Below are 20,580 nucleotides of genomic sequence, written 5' to 3'. Positions count from 1 at the left end.
ATATGTCCAAGTGACCTGCGCCGTTTCAGATCGTAATGTCGAAGGAAGAGAAGACGAACCCCGTCCAGGTGCACTTCCGTTCGTTGATTTGGGGGACCAATTCTTGTAAATGACACGACTCGTTTCCCACCCGCTCCATTTGATTATCCCCCTGGCCCACCGAGCTTATCAGACGTTATCCCGACGCGGCTTTCTACTACCAACGACTCTAAATCCTGCCCATCCCTACCATACCTTTGACCGAAGGCCCCAGTCCCAAAACGTCCTTCAGATTTACGGGACCTTTATCCTTCTCCTTCTCTTTTCCCTTATCATCTGTTGTCTGCGATTTATCCTGCTGCTGCTGTCTGATCCGTTCAACTTCGTTCTTGTGGAAGTTCTGAGCCATCTCCAATTCACCTTGGACCACCACGCCTTCAAGCCATGGGTGATTGACCAGTTCCGCAGCGGTAGCTCTTGAGTCTGGGTAATAATGTAACATCGGCATGAGGAATGACGATAGTAGTTCGGCATCGGAGTGCTCCATCAGGTATTTCTCCTTCAGCACTGAGATCATCGGCCAGAACCTCAATCTGCTGATATGTCGTAGTTCTCCTCTTCGGTTGAACATCTCGTGCGAATATTTACCGGACAACGCTAGGGACCGTGGCATTTCTCCGAGTAGTTCCATGATTTGAGCGACGTGATCGTCATCTTTATCGTATTTCACTCCTGGTTGAGGGTCGAACAGGTAATCACCGGTCAACAATTCGAAGAACTGAACAGAAAGTATTGGATTAGTATGCAAATCAAGCCATGTCCATACTTTTTCCATAAAGTTGACTCACCAGACACGCCGCACTCCAGATATCCACGCTCTGATTCCACCTCGTACCCAATATAATCTCAGGACACCTATACTGTCTTGTTTGTATATCATTCGTGAAGTGATGATCCACCCAACATGCATTACCCAGATCCGCAATCTTCACCGTTATCCTCTCCAGGCTTACTGGGTCATATGGGAAAGGTGGGGGAAGGTGGTTGGGATCGCCAGCTATAGGAGCATCCCTATTGGGATCATCAGGATCATGGTGAGCTTCCTGATCTTGTAGATTGTTGACATGGGAAGAAGCGGGGGAAGTAGTGATTTCAGATACAGATTGACCTAAGGGTGGTTGGCTATGAGATTTGGGCTCGTGTTTCGGAGGTGAGAGTGATTCGGTCGACATGACCGATGTGGATATTTTGGCATCGTCATTTCGGGAAGAGTCTGGTGTGGTGGCTGGAGTGGAGATTATAGTTTGGCTAGGGGTAGCAGTGGTGGATGGGTTGGTGGATGATGAAGGTGGCGGGTTGGTAGGTTGAAGTGATGGCGATGGAGGTGCTGCACTCATCTGTTGAGATAGCAAGGAAGGTTTCGTGGATGCTGGTTGTGTCGGCGCTTTTGTCTTCTCCCAACTAAGCCCTTCACCTAATTTGACATTCCCTATACCATCTCCTAATGCTTCAGTCGTCGTAGCTCTCTTTACGAGTGACGCTCCAGCAACGCTATTTGATTTTGGGAACGCATCCGCCCCAGATATTTTACTCATTCCGAAACCGTATTTATCCAACATCGGACTGCTCGAATAACTTGAGCTTGGTGATGGTAGAGGTTGAGATCCGACAATGAACAATCCATCTTTCCGAGGTGTCTGATTACCCAATCTACCTTGAGAGGGGGGTACACCTACCAATTTGGTCGGTACTGCCGCAGGACATGAAGCTAGTTCAGCTTGTACCACAGATTCCACGTCTTCTATGCAGATCAACACATTTTCAGGTTTCAGATCCGTATGAATAATTCGACATTCCGTGTGAAGGTAATCCAGACCCAGTAACACTTGTTTGGCAATTTGTTTGACGATATGTTGTGGAACACCTCGATGTTGATACCTCTTGATTAATCCTAGCAAGTTTTCTCCCAATACTTCGAACACCATACAGACGTGACTACCGTTTGGTCCGGTATGCCTGAAGTTGTCTACTAGTCCTACTACGTGACATCGCCCTGCATGTGTCTGAGATGAGGTGACTACACGTTGAAGCAGTTGAATCTCATCGAGAGCGGTTTCGGTGTAATGACCATCGGATTTGACCACTTTTAGCGCGACATGCCGCTTGGTGCTAGAGTGAAAAAGGAATACACAGGTCAATACTCAGATCCGATTCTCTCATCCGCTGATATCGGGAACAAGCTAGTGCGGAAGAGGAAAGAGGGTGTGTATGGATGGAGGACAAGCGAATATATATATACGTCGGTTCGCCGAACGACAGAGAATAACTACTCACTGGTCATCCCTTGCTAACCATACTGTCGAAAAGTGACCCCAACCTAGTTTCCGCACTATCATATAACGACCGTTGTTGAACTCGTCTCCTATGTTGACGGGGTGATATCCACCTGGCCTATAGTCTTCTAGGTCTTCTTCATCTTCTGTGAGGACGGATGTTGCTTGGGAGGCTTGGGATGCAGATAGGGAGTTGCCGGCAGAGGCGGAAGTGGAAGGCTGTGGAGCTGGGGAGGGAACGGCGAGAGGAGTAGGTGCGACGCGCTACAGATTGCCGAGCACATCAGTATCCAAATGCGATCGCAGTATGACAGATGCGAATGACGATGTTGAATCACACGACCTCGACGATGGCATCAAGGGAATGGACACATTCCCACGAGTTGATGATAAGGCTCGCGTGACGAGCGACCATCGTCATGGCCATGGGCAGTGCTTGTCGGATTGGTAAGAGGGTATGCATGATGAGATCCACTCACTGAGTCTCCAGAGTAGCCTGCGGCGGATGCAGGATGGGGCATGGTTGATGCTGTTGGTATTTGTTTATGTTGACAACTCAATCAATCGATACCTAATGTTTGGGTATTTGATCAGGGTTGAAGAGCTTCGTCACACCAATCCTAACCAATTGGTCGGGGATCCGATTCAAACTTGAATTGGAAGAATCTTTCCTTGTCGTATCTCGTTCACTTGAATGCAGTGATATGTACTCGCTTTGGGATCAGGCGTCTTAGATGATGATGTGTGAGATGGATCGAGGTGAAGTCGTGTGTGAGATAGATGGATGAGATTGTATGTGTCAACAAATGAACGAATGGTGGTTGAGTGAAGAGTAGTTGTTAATATTGGAGTAACTCGATACTGCGCTAGGACCCTTTCCTCTATAGTGATAGTGACAAATCAATTAACACTCATAATCAATATAACATCAATTCCTAATGGCTCATTACAACCGAACAACTGATTTAACCGCAAGTGGTAAATCTGTGTGTAGCCGGGACCTGAGTGGCAATTACGATTTTGTAATCAACTTGATTCTATACGCTATGCGTTATACGTTATGCTCGATAGGGTTGAGGGAAACCCCTCTGCCCAATCCCTCAATTGAGTTGCACTCCATGTATCAACATCTCTGGCTCGTCTGTGCGTCTGGTACAGTACTACGGCAGTGGAAACTAGACTCTGGACAGAACGCACGGGACGATCATCCACCCTGACAAATAACGAATGGAGCAGACAAATCAGCGAAGATCATCGTCTATCGTAAATGAGAAATCCCTTGGTGGAATTTGGAATGGATAGATAAATGCCTGGGAAACGCATCACAGAAGGGCGTCGTAAATAATCACATGGGATGTATGTACGCTGCCTCGCATAGATAAGGAAATGAGGGTCTTCCATGTAATCAGGGAATTGGCGGCTCTGATTCGCAGACCCTGAAGAGACGGGATGAAATCTCATTCGCCAGTTGACTGTCGACAGGTTCCTAGGAAGCTTCGGGCATAAGTTCTGTTGATCTCAAGGTGAAGGCGTATATCCGGTATTTTTTCACCGCTAGAGTGGAGGTGCGATGGTAGCACTAACTGCCGAACGACCGTGGAGCGTCTTAGCATGAACCCATTCAACACAAATCATGACACGGTATGAGCGAATCATCTCGTTACTCTGTCTGAATTGAGCGATGTAGCTGGAATCCATGATGATCTCAGCAACGACCGACTCTGTTAGTTCCACGAGATCCAGCTTCAAACCTAAATGAAGCCCACGGTAATTCCTCGACCGTTCTAACACCGTTCGGTGCTTATCGGCTATAAGAAGCGTTCTGCTGACGACTTACATCGGGATTCCGCATCTATCAAACACTCAGGGATCAGTTACGGTATTCTGTACTTCCAATTGTCTCGCGATGATTTCATCGCACGCGACAAAATTGAGTACAGTAGACCGAGACGGTAACTTGCTGAGCGTGTGATAGGCATAACGTTCGTAGTGTGAGAAAGGGTTATTCACCTTGACGATCAACCACAAAGATCAGATTCAACGATGACCGCATTCTCACTGACAGCTCAGCTGCTAGAGTCTTTGGGGACTGTGGTGTCAAATCAATAGCGTAGACGAGGAATAAACCCCCAAGCATCTTGTCCTTTCCCGGAAGGACAATACCGTAGGTCCAGCAGAATGGAGAGCGCCGATGTCGATCAATTTCGGTGAAACTCTGTCGAAAGTAAAAGCAACTTATGACCATCCTTTCTCTTCCTTGACCCGTCTAGATCACAAAGGATGGTCAACGTCTTTAGTCCATAGGTAGCTAAGGTGGATAATCGTTGTAGCCGACTAGGTCTCAATCGGCCGTATAACTCACTTACGTTTAGCTAATCTTGAGATTTGACTGTACTGACCAGAAAAAACTAACATAAATCACCCTTCAACAAAGACAATACCCTGTCCAGGCGGAAGATAGCAAGAAATCACACTGTGGATGCTTTCCAATAAACAAACTAACAAAACAACCCAAGTCTAGACAGACTGAACCCTGCTGAAGATGGGCTCCGAATATGTCGACGACCATTATTACATCGACAAGAACGATCGAACCCCATCTCAGAGGATGTGGGCACGTACATCCCCATTCCACAGACTAATCTATTACCTGTATATCATCCCCCTGTTCGTCCTCCTCCTTACCTTAGCCTTGGTCCTATCCCCATTCTACCTATTTATACGAGCTACCAGACCGTTGCTCCCTTCAACGTCATTACCTGATCCCAAGACGAAACGCCGCGATAAGACGACAGGTAAGAGACGATATTCGAAATACGAGTGGTTCGGGGAAGAGAAAGAGTTTCCTCTCTATACCCTGTTTGTCCCCCTGGGTAAAGGACCAGGTTTGCATAGGAGGACATGGGAGATGTTCAATTATTTTATAGAATTTTACAAGATGATCCTAAAACAGGGTCTCCAGGTTGGTGGATGTACGACCGCGTTGGTGGTTGGGTATATGCAGGTTAGGATGATGGTTCATGATTTGAATGATCCTCTGGTGAGTCCACCCTACGACTCGCGTCACAGTACTGTACATCGAGGAGATGTTGATTTTGGGATGGTTTAGGTGGTCGATTATAGTCAGACTTACCCTCTGCCTAATTATGACCCCGCGGAAAGACTGCGTACGGATCCCGATTGCGCTTATGGTGTGGGAAGTGGGATCGCAAATTGGGCAAATGGCAAGGAACCACTTGGTCAGTTCTCTCTCACCATCTAATCCGAACCAGAGTTGCTGATTGTGTATAACCCAATAGCCTGGTATACAATGTATCATATCTTCATATGTGAGTGACAAGGACAGAGCCGACTCTGTCGATCCAGACTAAATGCTGATTTTTCACTCTAGTAATTCTTTGTATCTGCTTATTCGGCGACGAGCTTCTGAATGTCAGATTTGGGTGTTTCGCACCTCAGTGGCATAGAGCTGGAAACGGGTACACGATAATGTTGTGAGTAGCTTGACGACTCTTGAAGCTGCGTAGGATAGTGGCTGATCCCTGGGGACTGTAGCTTGGCAGCTGCAACGTTAAGTACCAGTCCCAATTGGGATTATCCCGAGTGAGTGTATGCCCCAGGCGAGAAACCATCAAGAATATCTCTGAACAGCTGCTATGCCCTTCCCTCTCGGAAATTATTAAGGGGAAGACAGGAGCAGTAAGCTGACCTCGGCATAATTATGATGGTACATGGCAGAACCGTCCAGATCCGGTACCTAGTCCTAGTGGTAATCGTCATCTTCGGGCTGTACAACGTCCTCCGCACGCTCGTCGCATCCGTCGGATGCTCCACCTCAGGCTTCAAACACCTAGATTATCGGGTTGGCAGAAAACCCCTGCGGTTCTGGACAGATAGCGAATGGATGGACGACTATTATAGAATGAACTTCATTCAGCCAGGTAGACACGAGAGATACTTTTGGACCGAGTATCTACAATCTAAAGTGGGTGATTGGAATTTCCCCCTCGAGAGAAGATCAAGAGAAGATATCAAGGCTCAGGTTGAGGGCCTGAAGAAAAGGAATGCAAAGTGGGATGATGGGAGATTACAGAAGGTTTGGCAGCCGAGTCCGGAGGAATTAGAGAATCGGCGAGGGAGGATGAGCAGGGTGTGAGTGTTTGTTTGTGTCGTCGTTTTTATAAGAGTATGTCCAGCGTCCCTGTATGGTCGATAGACCACCTACAGACGTCAGGGAGATACTACTTGTAATTCTGATATCGAAAGAAAGTAAGATATCTAACACACTGTCTCTGCTCGCAGAGTCATCCACGGCGGTCCCAAGAAGATGCCCGGCAACTTCAAGACTGAACTCGACGAGATGAAGAGGGTTCACGTACCGCCCATCGACCCTGATGATCCACCTGATGAGAAGCTCGAGAAAGAGATGATCAAAGCTTTGGACAGGGATAAAGCGTATTTTGGAATTGGTGAGACCGATATTCCATCTGCGGAACTGAAGTGCTTTGCGAAGGCAACTGACTTTTTGAAAAACTCTGTTTTTCATTCAGCGGATTGGAAACCACGTACCAAATCATTCGGATGGTGGTGGTTTGACGTCAGGAGAGGATATTATATGCTCTGTGCGCTTGGTCTTTTCGCCTTGAGGTTCGGGTTATGTTGCTTGTAAGTGCATCGCTTTCACTGTCATTCACCAAGTTCGTCCATCTACTGTCATTACCTGAAGAGAAAAACTGAGATGTCGAATGGGTACTGGGTGTAGCGACCTGTCGGCGGGAAGTTTCTATCAATATCTCGAGGAATACAAGGACGCAGCCGACCAATGGAAGATCAATGGCGGGCCTTCAAACGATACCTGTCAGTATTACAAGGGGAGCTCGGTACCTATCTTCATCCTTCCGGGAGGGAACGCGTACTCGGGAGGTGAGTCCGACCAGCATTTCTGTTTGAAAACAGAAAACAGAACGTCACGCAGCATATAAGGCTTCCCGCGTCATGCCAGGGTCATCAAGAGGGCGAAGCTGACTTCGCTCTCTTCCCATGTTCGTTCAACAACGGAACCATAGTCATAGCGATGTACGTCTGGGTAGGCGTATGGAACACCTTCATCCTTGGAATGTGCGCGGCGATCTTCGGAGTAGCCGTTTCCAATAACATGTGAGCTTCCCAAGAACAGATTGACTGACTTTTTGTTCGCTGACCCGGTTTGTTTGGCCAGGTGGTACGGCATGCACATCGGTTTCGCACCTATCACGCTCATTGGTCCACGGATGACGTCCATGAGTTTGGGAATAACCACAGCATTGTCAGTTCATACCCTATTCCTTCTTTCCCAGGTATGTTGATTGGCCGAGCTCATGTGTGCGAAAACATTCTAAATGTGGTAGCGTCGCCTTGGCAAATCTTCAACAAGGATTTTACTTCCATAACGAGTGAGTACAGAATCCAGGATCCATCCGAGACGCTCGATACATTCTTCGCTGACGTTTGCTTTGCTCTACGATATCAGTGCCGGTATAATATTCACAAAGATCATATGTTACGCTTCCATTATTGGCGCTGCGCTCTGTGTATACCCCGTAGGTCGGGTTATACAACTAGGCTCACTGAGATAGGAAAGGAAGACAGACGCTGATCTTGACATGCAGAACGAACCTCTCCGACCTAATTTCACGAGAGATCCATTCTGGGGCTGGACATCCAGGTGCGCCTTTAGACGGATGGTGAGTGTTTTTTTTGACATCTGCTGAGGGATACAGACTGATGAGTACGTTTGTGAACCCGTTGATAGGATCGTAAGAAATGGCACTATGAGGATAAGGATATGCAAGATATGGGTTAGTAGATATCCATGTGAATTCATCGATATCCTTGCCACAGATATTGCAATGATTGGTCCGACCAAATGATATGTTACTGTACATACATACAATCAACCTTCCACGTATTCAACCTAGCGCCCACCCCGCTGATCGAGTTCCTCACGCAGCGATACTACGCCGGAGCAGGATTGACCTTATTCTGTACTCCCAATAACCCACAAAAAGCCTCAGTCTGCGGATTAGTATACCATTGATCTGCGCCGGCACCTCCATCTCCTCCTGGAGGAAGTTGGCTCTGGGACGGAGCGGTCGGCCAGAACTTCTGGACTCGTTCAACTTCGATTGGACCTTTCGCCCAGACTAAATCGACCGTCCCGTCCGCATTTACGTTCTCAGAAGGCACCAGTAGGCCTTCTTCTTTTATACGTGTCAGCTCATCCGATACAAGCTGTTTCAAAATGTCGGGACGGGGAAGAGCTGTCTGTTGAATGGAGGTGGATAGGTAGGGGTGGAATGCTCTGGAGATCGCGAGCCATTGGGGATCGTATGTGAGGCGAGGGGGTTGGTCAGATGTCGATGAAGAGGGAGTGGGAATCTCGAAGAACTAGTCAGAGGTCAGCTCACGATGCAGCATCGCGAGTGGCGTACGGGCGGATCTCAACTTACCTGGATGAAATCTTTCCCAGGTCCACATTTATCCAAAGCCAAGAATTTTGTCCTTCTCCCTTCCTGCTTCAATGTCGCTTCCGCTTCTTGTCCAGCAGATTTTAGAGCTTCTTCGACTTTTTCGACGGGAGCACCGATAATTTCTGTTATTCCATCCTCCTCTCCACCGGCTTTAGCTTTTTCAACCAAATCAACACTTTCATCCACTTCCACATCCTTCTCCACCGCTGAAGGGTTTGACGGTATCTGAGGTAGCGCAGAAGTAGTAGGTGGATCATCGAATTCATCATCTTCTATGTTTATTTCATCTGGGTTCCCTGATGATTCCACAACACCATTGGTATTTGGCGGTATCCCTTCGGGAGTATCGAAATCGTCTTCGTCATCTATAGCAATTTCATCCGGGTTCTTCTCTATCACCTCATCATTACTTGCTGTATGTACAGGAGGTAGAGATTCCTCTAACCTGTTTATCTCTTGAGCGGTTGAAGAGGTGTGATCGTACAATGCTGCGAACTTTACGTGAAGGTGTGCGGAAAACCAGTAGGAAGGCTGGATATGGTTGAGAAGGGTAAAAAGGGGTGGTGAGCCTAGAGTGTTTTTGTTGATCTGCAGTATTTCCACGTCGGTCAATCAGTCTACAGCATATCGTTTTCGATCGACATGACCCACCTCATCTCTGAAGAAAGGCTTTCGCCGCAGCAGGGCACCGGTGTCTCCGTGTCTGGCTATTGATATTGGCCAATCGTGAGATAAGAATATCGTATCATCCGAGTGTGATAGCTATGACGATGTCATCTTTTCCATTCACATTGGTGATGGTTAAAATGATTGAGGCAGCTCACCTGCATGAGCTTCATCACGTCATATTCCCTTATGTGATATACACTCCTCAGCGTCGAGTTATTGTATGGGACTTTTTCGAAATGACCTATCGTACAAGTCAGCGTTAAGGATGTTACACATTACATGAAGTTGGAGGAAGGGAAGAGAATGGGAAAAGATCCAACTCACCTTTCCTATAATCGTGATCCTTGTAAATCCCACTAGCACCTACTATCCTCAGTCCATCCACATGCACACTCCCAGCCGCACCAAGATAATAGATATTCTCCGCCAACCATCCACCATGATACAGCTCCCACATATAGTTAGATGCCTCATGATTCCCCCCTATGACTATCGTCAATACGGGTGCCTTCTTGATCCCAGAATAGTATTCATGGAACGTTCCTAAAGAGTGATATTTCGCTGGCACAGCTAGAGAAGCGAAATCACTCGTTGATCTTAAAGCTTGAAAATCACCGCATAGAAGTAGGAGATCGATGGGTTTGGAAGTATGGGCGGTGTATTGTTGTACTGTGTCGTAGATTGCTGTTAGACTGCCGTGGGAGCAGCCTTGGACTGCGATCTACAGCAGGAGAGGTTGATGGTCAGCGGAAAACAGGGATGAGGGAGGTGAGCGAGCCTTCACTCACTCTCATGCTGATTCCTTGCCGTTCCTCCCGGATCCTCTTGAAAGCCTCACTCTGATGAGTCTACGTTCTGGAGCTTGGGTGCAGCTGTTGGCTTTGTATTGTATGCGTTATAATGTTCTACTTTATGATCAAGGACCCAAAACAAGCATGCTGGATATTCGACCTCTCTCTTCTCTTTCAACATCAACATCTTCGAGTCACGTGGTCATTTGGTTCCGTTGCTCGATTTGAAGTTGGGTGTCAACAAACACATCAACAGACAGAGACGCGATTGACTTTCTCTCAATCTCTGCTCATATTCATCATATCATCACTCACTGGCCATACTTTACCATCTCTTCACTCCTCATACTATCATCTTGGCCAGCATCGCCGACAACTGATAGAAGGACAAGCGACAAGATGGCTCCTGCACTGGCAGCAGATGCGAAAATACCTGTAAGCTGAACCCTCAATTCTTGTCAATCTGTGATTCGTCATGTTTGCGTCATGGTTCTGTTCACTGATCGATGTCGCTTGGACAGTGCCCAACGCCTCAACACTTGAGAGAAGAGCTAGACACCTTGGCATGGGCATTGGAACCAGAGGAGAAGGAAGATACGTGGGAGAAGTTTGAAAGGGCGATAATAAGATTCTCAGCTGTCACACGAGGTGGGGGATATAAACATACCGAGCTGTACCTTGAGGGAGTAGGAAGGAGTGGGGTGGGAAAAAAGCTGGTCAAATGCGTAAGTGATCAGCTGAAACCTTGGCAATCTCCTACCTCAAACAGGAGTGGCTGATGAAGCTGTCGATGAAACATCTATAGATGCTCTCTGATCGAGGACGGTTATCTGGAGTATCAACCGATCTCCTGCAAACCTTCGCACCGAGATTATCAACCAACCTCAAACCCCTTGTTAACCTATATTTGGAACCTCTGATCCAACTTCTAGGAAGACCGAATAAAGTGTTCCTGAAGAGAGCAGAAAAATGCCTTTTGACCATCATCACTCACTGTCAGATAATTACAATCTTACCGGAATTGCGAAGGGGGTTGAACGATAACGCTACAACGTGTAGAAGAGGAAGTGCAACAGGAGTGGAAAAGGCGGTCAAAGAGTGGTCGGTGGAGATATGGACTGAGAAGTATCTGGGGCTATTGGAGGAAAGTGTGAAGAAAATGGCGATCGACAAGGACCCGGAAGTTAGACAGACGGGAAGAAGAGTTTGGGCTATGTTTATGGACGTTTGGCCAGAAAGGATTGATGAGTAAGTACAACAGCTATCGTGCTAGAAGTCGATTTCCAGCTGACAAGATACCTTTTTCAGCTTCTCTGCCCCACTCACACCGACGATTCGAAGATACCTCGAGATACCCGCAGTGAACGGAGCAGGACCATCGAAACCGAAATCAAAACCAGTACCTCGCGCTGCTCCTCCAGCTATCCAACCTATCTCAGCCACTTCATCCGAATCCTCTCACGCGTCTACGAATGCTCATGCAGCTCCGTCCCGACCACAACATCATCGCATCAACGCTCTGGCTTCTCGTCCTATGCGACCGATCGCACATCATGCGCCCGCTCCAGCAGTTGAAGCTGGACCATCTCGAAGAAGATCACCTAGAAAAGAGCCTGAAGCGATGCCTCCTGCATATGAAACAGAAACAGTATCAGATCTTCCCATATCCAACCCTACTCTATCCCGATCAGCCTCCAACTCGGCTAGACACCAGAACGAATTTGCAGTTCCACCTACGTTAAGTCATCACAGTCGATCAGTATCTCACAATGTTCTACCATCCTCATCATCATCTATATTCCCTACAACCGAAGAGAACAGGTACAATCCCTTGTCCAAACCTTCTAGACCCGCCTTACATACTTCCCACACCGCACCGCCGGAGATCTTCGATGTGCCCCAACCACCCAGGAGGTTCGCTCCCCCCGCAAGAATTTTGCGAGTGATACCGTCAGAAGAAGAAGGAGGCATGGAATTGGGTGATCATCCATTTACGACTCCTAGTGGAGCTACGGTATTGAGTAGACCACAGAGGAATGTGAATGGCGGATTGGGTCGCAGAGGCAATGCGTTGGGTCAGGCTCACAGGAGAGTCGTCACTGCTCCTGTTACCATAACGGAGGATGGCTATTTCACAAAAACACCTGGAAGGGATCTGATCGGACAGAGAGATGTAGAACAAGAGGAAGCGACGAAACCTCAAGCATTCGCTTCTCCCATACCGACTCAGGTGGTTTCGATGGATTCACCCCTTATGCCCATACTTATCAGATCGACTTCTGGAGATGTCAAAGCGGATAACAACGAGAGCGATATAATAGATATGAAGGAGGATGTGTATCCTGCTTCACCGCTTCGGCAAAGCAACGAAGAAGAGGAGAAGAGGACCGTGGAGGTTGCTAGGAAGATCGAGTTGCCTGATTCTCCCGTTAAAGCGGTGGTGGAATTGCAACCGGAAGCGGAAGAAGAAGATACGAAAGAGGTGGTGGTCAACGAAGATGTACACCCGGCAGAAGACGATTATGCTCAACGGGAAGAGGAAGAAGATAATGAAGTGCGAGGAATTGACAAGAACAAACTTCAAGAGCAGGAAGGCAGCACAGAGGTACTCACTGTGCCAGCGGAAAAAGAGGTAGATGCTATGAGGGTGGCCGAGCAAGTCGACACAGAAGCTGTGCCGGAGGTCTCTCATCCGGCCGAAGATATCCGACCTGCTTCCGTCACTGCTAAAGCGACGAATAAGAAGTCCGCTGCTCCCGCCAAATCAGCGTCAGAGACAGTCAAACCGGAACCTGCACCTGCACCGACTAAATCCAAGGTCGCGGCGAACATTATTCGAAAACCACCTGTGCCATCTGCCCGTACTGTCACCTCTCGAGCAGTCAGTGCTCCCGTCGTTCGAAAACCATTCAAGCCTACCAGTCTTACTGCTCCCACTGCTGCTTCGGCTGCCCGAGCTGCAGCGATATCGAAACCTGCTCCTGCTACCACTGCCGTGTCTAAACCGTCCGTGGCAACATCAACTACCGCTAAAGCACCTGGCCCATCTGCTCCTCCTACTGCCAAGCCACATGCTCTGAACGGATCGACTTCCTCTAAACCATTTACAGCACCTTCCGCAAGAGCTCGTGTGGTTTCCGCTCAAATCGCTCCCAAGCCGGAACCGAAGATCACCACCAAGCCACCTCTTCCTCCAGCTGCTCGGGCACCTACCCGGGTGGTGAGCGGACCGAAGAAACCAGTCATAACGTCCCACGTGACTCTCCCACCAGCGAAGAAAGAGAAAGTAGTGCGTAAAGCACCTTTGCCGTCCTTCAGACCTACCCGAGGTACAACCTCAGGAACAGCAAGTCTGAAAGCCTCCACATCGTCCGTCACGTCAGTCAGAGCGAAGGTCAAACCTGAAATGATCAAATTACCCGAATCGCCTTTCAAACCTTCTGATCTACCTCTTCCGCCAAGTCCTCATGAGGTACCTTTACCCCATAGTCCACTTAGCGGCGCGGTATCGGTAATCAGCTCGGTCAGTAGGAACACCTCGTCGAAACCTTCTCCGTTGAAAGTGGAGGTTCGAGCTAGGGTCAGGATGGATTCGATCGTCTCGTCGCCTAAATCTCCAATTCGGTTGATGGCTTCCAAACCACTTTCTCCGCTATTGACTACGGCCGATTCGGACGATGTAGAAGGTTTACCACTGCCTGCTCCACCGGTGTTTGCGTTAATAGACCCATCTGTAGGAAAAGACGATAAAGGGGAGGGGGTGGATCCTTTTGTAGCTCGAAATACCCCTACACCAATATCGAAATCTTCGACTGACGCCAACACTACGGAAGGAATCGACCTCTCGACAGACACGGATATGGAATCATCGCCCAAAGTAACCTTCAAAGCACTTTCCATCCAGTCCAACTCCAACTCGAATTTGGAAAATCGCGATATAACCTCTCCATCACCTTCGAAATCCAGACCTGCTTATGGAAGTAGATCGGACGTGTCTACCCCGTCTGGTAAAGCTGCGGCGTTATTGGCTAAACTGGAGGGATCGGAGAAAGGTATGAACCTTGCGATGAGCTTTGCCTCTACGCCTGAGAGGAGGGCTTTGATGGTTAGGGATACTAATGCGAACACGCTGAGTCGAGATGAGGGGGAGAGTGAATGGGATGTCAGTGCTTGATTTATTACCGTTAGTGTTTAAATCAGATCATAAGCAAGGGGTGAGGTAGAGGGGAGGGCCACTCCTGGAGAGATTTCTTTTGATATTCTCGTATACTGCATTGGTGGATCTGGACATTGTTATACCTTTCTTTAGTCTATAGGTCGTACTTATTGTATAATGGAGTTTTCATGCATTGTTATCAATTATCAAATACCGTTCATCGATCTATTCTCCAACGGCTTGCCGTGCCACATGTGATTACCATCCTTTGGGTGACGTCGGCTATGTCCGACCGGTAAGGACCATGCGGTTATTCGAGCATTGACGTGATTGAGTTTCGAGATGGGCGAGTTGCTTATCGCGATTCAAGGTATACCAATCATCAATATCATTGCCTCTCATTGACTCATCATCCTCCCTCCCCCACAAGCAAGTCAGGAAGATCAGCATGTCGTCTCATCACAGCCATAAGCCCCGAGCCCGTTATAGGGATATCGAGAAACCCTCGTCCTCCTCATCCTCGGAGGAATCTGATATCCCCCTTCCATCATCGTACAAACCCAAACACAAAAAAAGATCTCTCCCCTCTAAACTACCCAGCCTACTCGCTCTAGTGGGTCTACTATACCTACTCAGCAAGATCAACTTACATCTGGAATTTCCATATCCCCGTCCTGCACCTGCTCCATTACCCAAATATATCGAAGAGGGCTTAAAACAATGTGAGATCATCAATCGCCCTACACCGCATTTCAAGCCTTCCAGTCATAAACGGGAGAAGAATGATAGATATGTAGAAGGGACGAAGAGTGTTTGGCTCAAGAATGGAACGCTCTGGACGGGAGAGAAGGGCGGGACGGAGATTTTGAGGGGGGTTGATGTTTTGTTGGAAGGTGGGGTTATCAGACGAGTTGGGAGTGGAAAGGATATCGCGGGGTGGCCTAGGGAGAAAAAGGGAGGGAAGGTTGAGGAGATTGAGCTGGGAGGTGCTTGGGTTACACCTGGTGAGTCCACTCATCACTTTGAGAGAGAAGGAAGGGAAGCTGACGATCTGTGGCTTCGCAGGGTGGGTCCTTTGAGATCTTTTTCATAATGTCTTCATCGTTCCTAACAGGTTTTATATGCTTGCGAATGCTCTATAGTATTGTCGATACACATAGCCATATGGGTGTGGACGGCGCTCCCGAGCTATTCGGGAATGAAGATACCAATAGCATCAAGGGGTCCGTCCAACCTTGGCTGAGATCCCTCGATGGGTTCAATACTCACGATTTGGCGTTTAATCTCTCCATTGCGGGGGGTATCACCACGATGCTGGTACTTCCTGGATCTGCTGGTGAGTATATTCGTGGGCTATCGGCTGTATATGAGTACGCTAACGATCTTCTTGGCACAATCTAGACTCCATCGGTGGACAGTGAGTGTCTTTCATCCTCGACCCCCTTCTCCATAGTAACATCTTCCATCTTCCATTTCAACCCTCCCAATGTCCTTGAGCGTCCTCTTGGACTGCTTCCGGATCTTTGCCACTCATCTTCCCATATATGCTGACCTGCCTTACCTCCCAGAGCATTCCCATTCAAACCCCGATGGACCCACGAAAACACCCCTCAATCGATGCTCGTCGAACCAGCCTGGAAGATCGATAACGGCACCTGGGCCAGAACTCACTCATGGAGGCACATCAAACATGCCTGCGGTGAGAACCCCAAGAGGGTATACGGCCAGACCAGGATGGATAACGCGTATGACTTCCGACGAGCCTACACCGAAGGCAAGACCCTCAAAGACAAACAAGATCGATGGTGTTCCTCTCCCAAGACTCAGACTGAGCCGTTCCCTGAATCGCTCGAATGGGAGGTCTTGTCGGACGTGATACGGGGAAACGTCAAAGTGAATATCCACTGCTACGAGACTACCGACCTCAATGCGCTTGTTCGAATTTCCAACGAATTTCAATTCCCCATTGCTGCCTTCCACCACGCACACGAGACATACCTTGTACCCGACTTGCTCAAACAGGCTTGGGGTCCCGAACCTCCTGCGGTGGCTATTTTCTCTACCAATGCGCGATACAAGCGAGAAGCGTACAGAGGGAGTGAATTCGCTGCTAAGATCTTGGCGGATGAGGGATTAAAGGTGATTATGAAATCTGATCATCCAGTATTGGATTCCAGGTACCTGTTGACGGAAGCAAGTTGGGTACATCACTATGGTTTGAACGTCTCTGAATCGCTCAATTCAATTACCACCACTCCCGCCAGGGCTGTGGGATTGGATCATCGAATTGGATACCTCCGTGAAGGGTATGATGCGGATTTAGTTGTATGGGATAGCTTTCCCTTGGTATTGGGTGCAACACCCAAACAAACTTATATCGACGGTATACCCCAGATTATCAATCCAGTGGTCCATGAGAAACCTAAAGAGGCTCAGGAAGTACCGAAGGAGGAGAAGGGCAAATGGGATAAAGAGATTCGAGAGGCGTTGGATACGAGGGGAGAACCGGATTTGAGAGCGAGGAAATCAGTTAGGAATGTCATTTACCAGGGTGTGGGGGAGTTTCATCTTACCCCTCTAGAAGCTGGTTTGGGGGAGCTAGATCTCAGTGTGTTTGACAGTGGGAAGGGAGATGCTGTCGTAGTGGTGAGAGATGGGAAGATCACTTGTGCGGGTGATTGTTCGGTGGAGGAGGAATTGAAAGGTGGTTTGGATTTTGAGGTGGTTGATCTGAAAGGTGGGGCTATCACACCTGGGTATATCACTGTTGGAAGTTATGTGGGCATTTTGGAGATCAGACAGGAGAAGGTTACTGGTGATGGTGTGAGTGTGTTTTGCTGTATCGCATACGTCAGCAACCAGGAGCTGACCGAAACTTATCATACGTACAAAGAGCGCTATCGATCCGCTCAGCGAGGAGTCGGAGATTACTACCGGGATCATCGCTCATGCTGTTGATGGTGCCCAATTCGGAGGAAAGGACGAACTGTAAGTGGTCCTTCTACATAAAGTATCAGATCAAACTAATCGCTTCTACCCACTCGTACACAGTCTAGCATACCGCTCAGGAGTAACAACCGCCGTGGTCTCGCCCAAGACTTCCTCGTGGATCTCAGGCTTTGCCTACGCCTTCTCACCTGAATCTGAACATTCCCTCGAGCATCATTCGATCCAAAACCCTCTGACGGCACTACACATCTCATTGGATAATTCCAAGTCATCCGTTTCATCTAAAATTGCCATTCTCAGAAAACTCCTTTCTGGGCATTCTCATCACGCTTCCTCCTCCTCCGAGGACGAGGAGGGCACGGAATTGGTACGAGCTTTTGAGAGTATTAGAAAGGGGGAATTGAGATTGGTGATTAGGACTGATAAGGCGGATGTTATCGCTTCGCTCATTAGGCTTAAGAGGGATGTGGCGGATAAGGCGAAGATTACCATTCTGGGTGGACAGGAATCTTGGATCGTGAGTTGATCTCTTATCTCTATGACCATTAGAGGAGGTCATTGCAAGAGTCGGTCGTTGGTCTTACTGAGCTGATGATGATGTGCTTTGACGTGATTTAGGTCGCCGACGAACTTGCCGAGAATGATATCGGAGTGATTGTTTCTCCTGTGAGATCATACCCTGGTGAATGGGATACAAGGAGGATCATCCCTTCCATACCATTATCGAATCATACCTTACCTTCGTACCTGGTATCTCACAGTGTGGTGAGTAATGTCCTCCTTCTGCTTGCATGACCAGCATCTCGTCACTCGTGCTTCGCTCATGCCATCTCTTTCTACTCTACAGACCGTCGGACTGGGTATTCAAGAAGAATGGCAAGCCCGTAACACCCTCTACGAAGCAGCGTGGGTGTACGCCTCTTCCCCCAAAGGCGTGTTTACGAAGAGACAAGCATTAGATCTGGTAGGTAAGAACCTGGAGGAGTTGTTGGGTTTGAATAAGACCAGTGGGAAAGAGGCTAGTTGGGTCGCTCATGAGGGTGATCCGTTTGAGTTTGGGGGGAGGGTTAGGAGCGTTAAAGGTTTGGGAGGGGAGGGGAAGATTGATTTGTTCTGAGTGGGGTTGAGTGATGGAGGTAAATGGAAAGGTGAGGAGGAGATTAGTAGAAATTGAAAGAAAACGTTCAATCAATGCATGCAATCGATTCGAAAATAATCGAAAGAAGAGTAAGATGTACGAATTGAGTGAATGTACACGAGCAGTTTCGCATCATTCACGAATCCTGCTAAAAAAGAAGGGTGGCTGCGAGCTGGGCCAACATCCCAGCACGATTCCAATCGCGCAAGCATCAAGCACCTACATTCTAGCGTATATGAATCTTACTCTATCCTACCCTGTCAAATAAATGTGAAATAAACTATTCTACAACTTTTCATCAATTATCCTACCCTGTTTACGCACACACTATCCCCAAATATTGGCAAATGGATCTCTATCGTCTTTCTTCTGAGGTTGAATCCCACCCAACCCATTCCCGTTCGACGCACCAAAGAAACCTCCACCGCCTCCTCCCCCAGACGAAGCCCACGGATCACTAGTGTTGTTCGATCCCCAAGGGTTACTTTGTTGTTGTTGCTGCTGAGCCTGAGCTGGTGGTTGAGCCTGAGCTGGACTCCCCCAAGCATTCTGATCTACGGAGATTCCTCCCCACCCTCCTCCGCCACCTCCGGTGGTAGGCGTAGGCAATTGAGCCTGATGTTGATAAGATGGTTGAGGAGGTGCAGAGGAGGTGATACCTCCATTCCAACTTCCATATTGATTTTGGTTTTGCGCAGGGGGAGGAGGGGCATTGAAGAACCCTCCTGAAGTTGGGGCAGTGGTTGGAGGAGAAGTGGATGAGAAGAGAGACATGATATCTGCTTTGGCATTTTTGGGCTGTTGTGCTTGAGTTTGGGTTGACGGTGTGGGTGTACGGAAATCTAGGTCGAATATGGAGCCCTGGGTTTGGGTGGGGGCTGGAGGTTGTGCACCGGCTGTAGGAGCTGGAGCGGCTTGAGCGGCTGAAGGTTGGGAAGTTGGCGGGGCGGTAGTTACTGGAGGGGCTAGAGAGGGAGGCTCGTCTAATCCGAAGAGGTCTACCATTGGTGCAGGGGCTGGAGCAGGGGAAGGAGCGGGTTTAGCCGTTCGTGAGAGGAGGGGATGGTGTTTTGGTGCTGCTGCTGGAGCTGGTGGGGGCGCTGAGCTTGTTGGCGTAGGTTTGGGTGGTTCAGATGGCTGAAAAGACTACGAGTAAGCTATAAGCTCTAACATTGATGGTTAGTTGAGGTGATGAAGGTGCTCACAGCTACACTACCACCGCCATTCTCCAAAGTACTGGGATCACGAGGTGGTGGACCGTCCATCGCCCATCTCTTGGATTCATACTTTGACCGAATGAACGATTCGATTTTGCTATTTACGTCAAGATCGCACACAGTGAGCTTACTTCCTTTCTGTGACGACAGAGGAATGGGAGCTCACTGGTCAGGAGGGACATGTCCCGCTTTGAGATGTTTTTCCCAATATAGGTTTGCTCGCTTGTTACCCCATCTTTGGATGTTCTGCGAGGACGTAGAATCACAGTCAGCTACCACCAGACGTAACAAGATCGGATTCTAAGATATAGCTCACATCCATTTGTTCAGGAGTCCATATATCCAGATCGATTGATTTGACTGAACAATGATCACATCAGCTACTAGGCCATGACAGTCCAGTCGCGATGAGGAGCTGGTCTGCTCACCTTTACTAATATGCGTTCCCATAGATCTATGTATACCCGAACATCTTATACAGAGGAACACGCCTCTATCAGGTTGACCCCTGGATTAGCACGATACCTCTTTGAGGCCGGAATTGATCACGTACAAATTCCATGAAGCCCATCTTGCATCTGCCATCAAGACACAAGTCAGCTGAAGTGGATAAAGCAACCTCAAGAGTCAGCTGACGGGATTAAACGATACCCACCATTCTTCCTACAATCCGCACATGATTTGTTATCTGGCTGCTTGACCAGATCACGTAGGATACGAGCGTTTCGCTCTGTCGTTGCTTTGTCTATGAGCAGAATGAGTGAGCTGCGTAAACTCCTTGAGAGGGCCATGCTAGCTTACCTTGACGAGACATTCTTACTAGGTGATGAATGTGGTAT

The 20,580-nt window shown here is 48.4% G+C and overlaps 6 protein-coding genes across 6 annotated transcripts; 3 read left to right on the top strand and 3 right to left on the bottom strand.

Moving 5' to 3' along the window:
* Nucleotides 1–208: 208 nt before the first annotated feature.
* Nucleotides 209–2,833, bottom strand: I302_107819 (uncharacterized protein; the record flags this gene model as incomplete). The annotated part of the gene is made up of 4 exons (XM_065870546.1): nucleotides 209–757; nucleotides 828–2,148; nucleotides 2,314–2,576; nucleotides 2,792–2,833. The coding sequence occupies 4 exons, from the start codon at nucleotides 2,831–2,833 to the stop codon at nucleotides 209–211; spliced, it is 2,175 nt and encodes a 724-aa protein (XP_065726618.1).
* Nucleotides 2,834–4,854: 2,021 nt separating this feature from the next.
* On the top strand, nucleotides 4,855–8,154 carry I302_107818 (uncharacterized protein; the record flags this gene model as incomplete). Its single annotated transcript, XM_065870545.1, has 15 exons — nucleotides 4,855–5,352; nucleotides 5,422–5,551; nucleotides 5,612–5,641; nucleotides 5,704–5,806; nucleotides 5,868–5,915; nucleotides 6,051–6,464; nucleotides 6,615–6,781; nucleotides 6,863–6,977; nucleotides 7,075–7,235; nucleotides 7,379–7,469; nucleotides 7,531–7,617; nucleotides 7,700–7,744; nucleotides 7,822–7,891; nucleotides 7,961–8,035; nucleotides 8,104–8,154. 15 exons carry the CDS (start codon nucleotides 4,855–4,857, stop codon nucleotides 8,152–8,154), a joined length of 2,085 nt encoding a protein of 694 aa, XP_065726617.1.
* A 152-nt stretch (nucleotides 8,155–8,306) lies between these two features.
* On the bottom strand, nucleotides 8,307–10,284 carry I302_107817 (uncharacterized protein; the record flags this gene model as incomplete). Its single annotated transcript, XM_019193054.1, has 6 exons — nucleotides 8,307–8,738; nucleotides 8,801–9,409; nucleotides 9,473–9,583; nucleotides 9,646–9,731; nucleotides 9,815–10,211; nucleotides 10,279–10,284. 6 exons carry the CDS (start codon nucleotides 10,282–10,284, stop codon nucleotides 8,307–8,309), a joined length of 1,641 nt encoding a protein of 546 aa, XP_019044531.1.
* Nucleotides 10,285–10,680: 396 nt separating this feature from the next.
* Nucleotides 10,681–14,455, top strand: I302_107816 (uncharacterized protein; the record flags this gene model as incomplete). The annotated part of the gene is made up of 4 exons (XM_019193055.1): nucleotides 10,681–10,716; nucleotides 10,803–11,006; nucleotides 11,087–11,529; nucleotides 11,590–14,455. 4 exons carry the CDS (start codon nucleotides 10,681–10,683, stop codon nucleotides 14,453–14,455), a joined length of 3,549 nt encoding a protein of 1,182 aa, XP_019044532.1.
* Nucleotides 14,456–14,885: 430 nt separating this feature from the next.
* On the top strand, nucleotides 14,886–18,503 carry I302_107815 (uncharacterized protein; the record flags this gene model as incomplete). Its single annotated transcript, XM_019193056.1, has 8 exons — nucleotides 14,886–15,441; nucleotides 15,552–15,773; nucleotides 15,839–15,854; nucleotides 16,006–17,260; nucleotides 17,331–17,425; nucleotides 17,489–17,903; nucleotides 18,005–18,151; nucleotides 18,234–18,503. 8 exons carry the CDS (start codon nucleotides 14,886–14,888, stop codon nucleotides 18,501–18,503), a joined length of 2,976 nt encoding a protein of 991 aa, XP_019044533.1.
* A 348-nt stretch (nucleotides 18,504–18,851) lies between these two features.
* I302_107814 (uncharacterized protein) lies at nucleotides 18,852–20,555 on the bottom strand (the record flags this gene model as incomplete). The annotated part of the gene is made up of 8 exons (XM_019193057.1): nucleotides 18,852–19,661; nucleotides 19,730–19,838; nucleotides 19,908–19,987; nucleotides 20,058–20,101; nucleotides 20,170–20,234; nucleotides 20,295–20,319; nucleotides 20,397–20,486; nucleotides 20,543–20,555. The coding sequence occupies 8 exons, from the start codon at nucleotides 20,553–20,555 to the stop codon at nucleotides 18,852–18,854; spliced, it is 1,236 nt and encodes a 411-aa protein (XP_019044534.1).
* Nucleotides 20,556–20,580: the final 25 nt, after the last annotated feature.

The sequence above is a fragment of the Kwoniella bestiolae genome, chromosome 6, assembly GCF_000512585.2.
Source record: "Kwoniella bestiolae CBS 10118 chromosome 6, complete sequence".
Classification (NCBI taxonomy): Eukaryota; Fungi; Basidiomycota; class Tremellomycetes; order Tremellales; family Cryptococcaceae; genus Kwoniella; species Kwoniella bestiolae.
The sequence above is the reverse complement of the archived record's forward strand: the minus strand, read 5'-3'. Positions and strand labels throughout refer to the sequence as shown.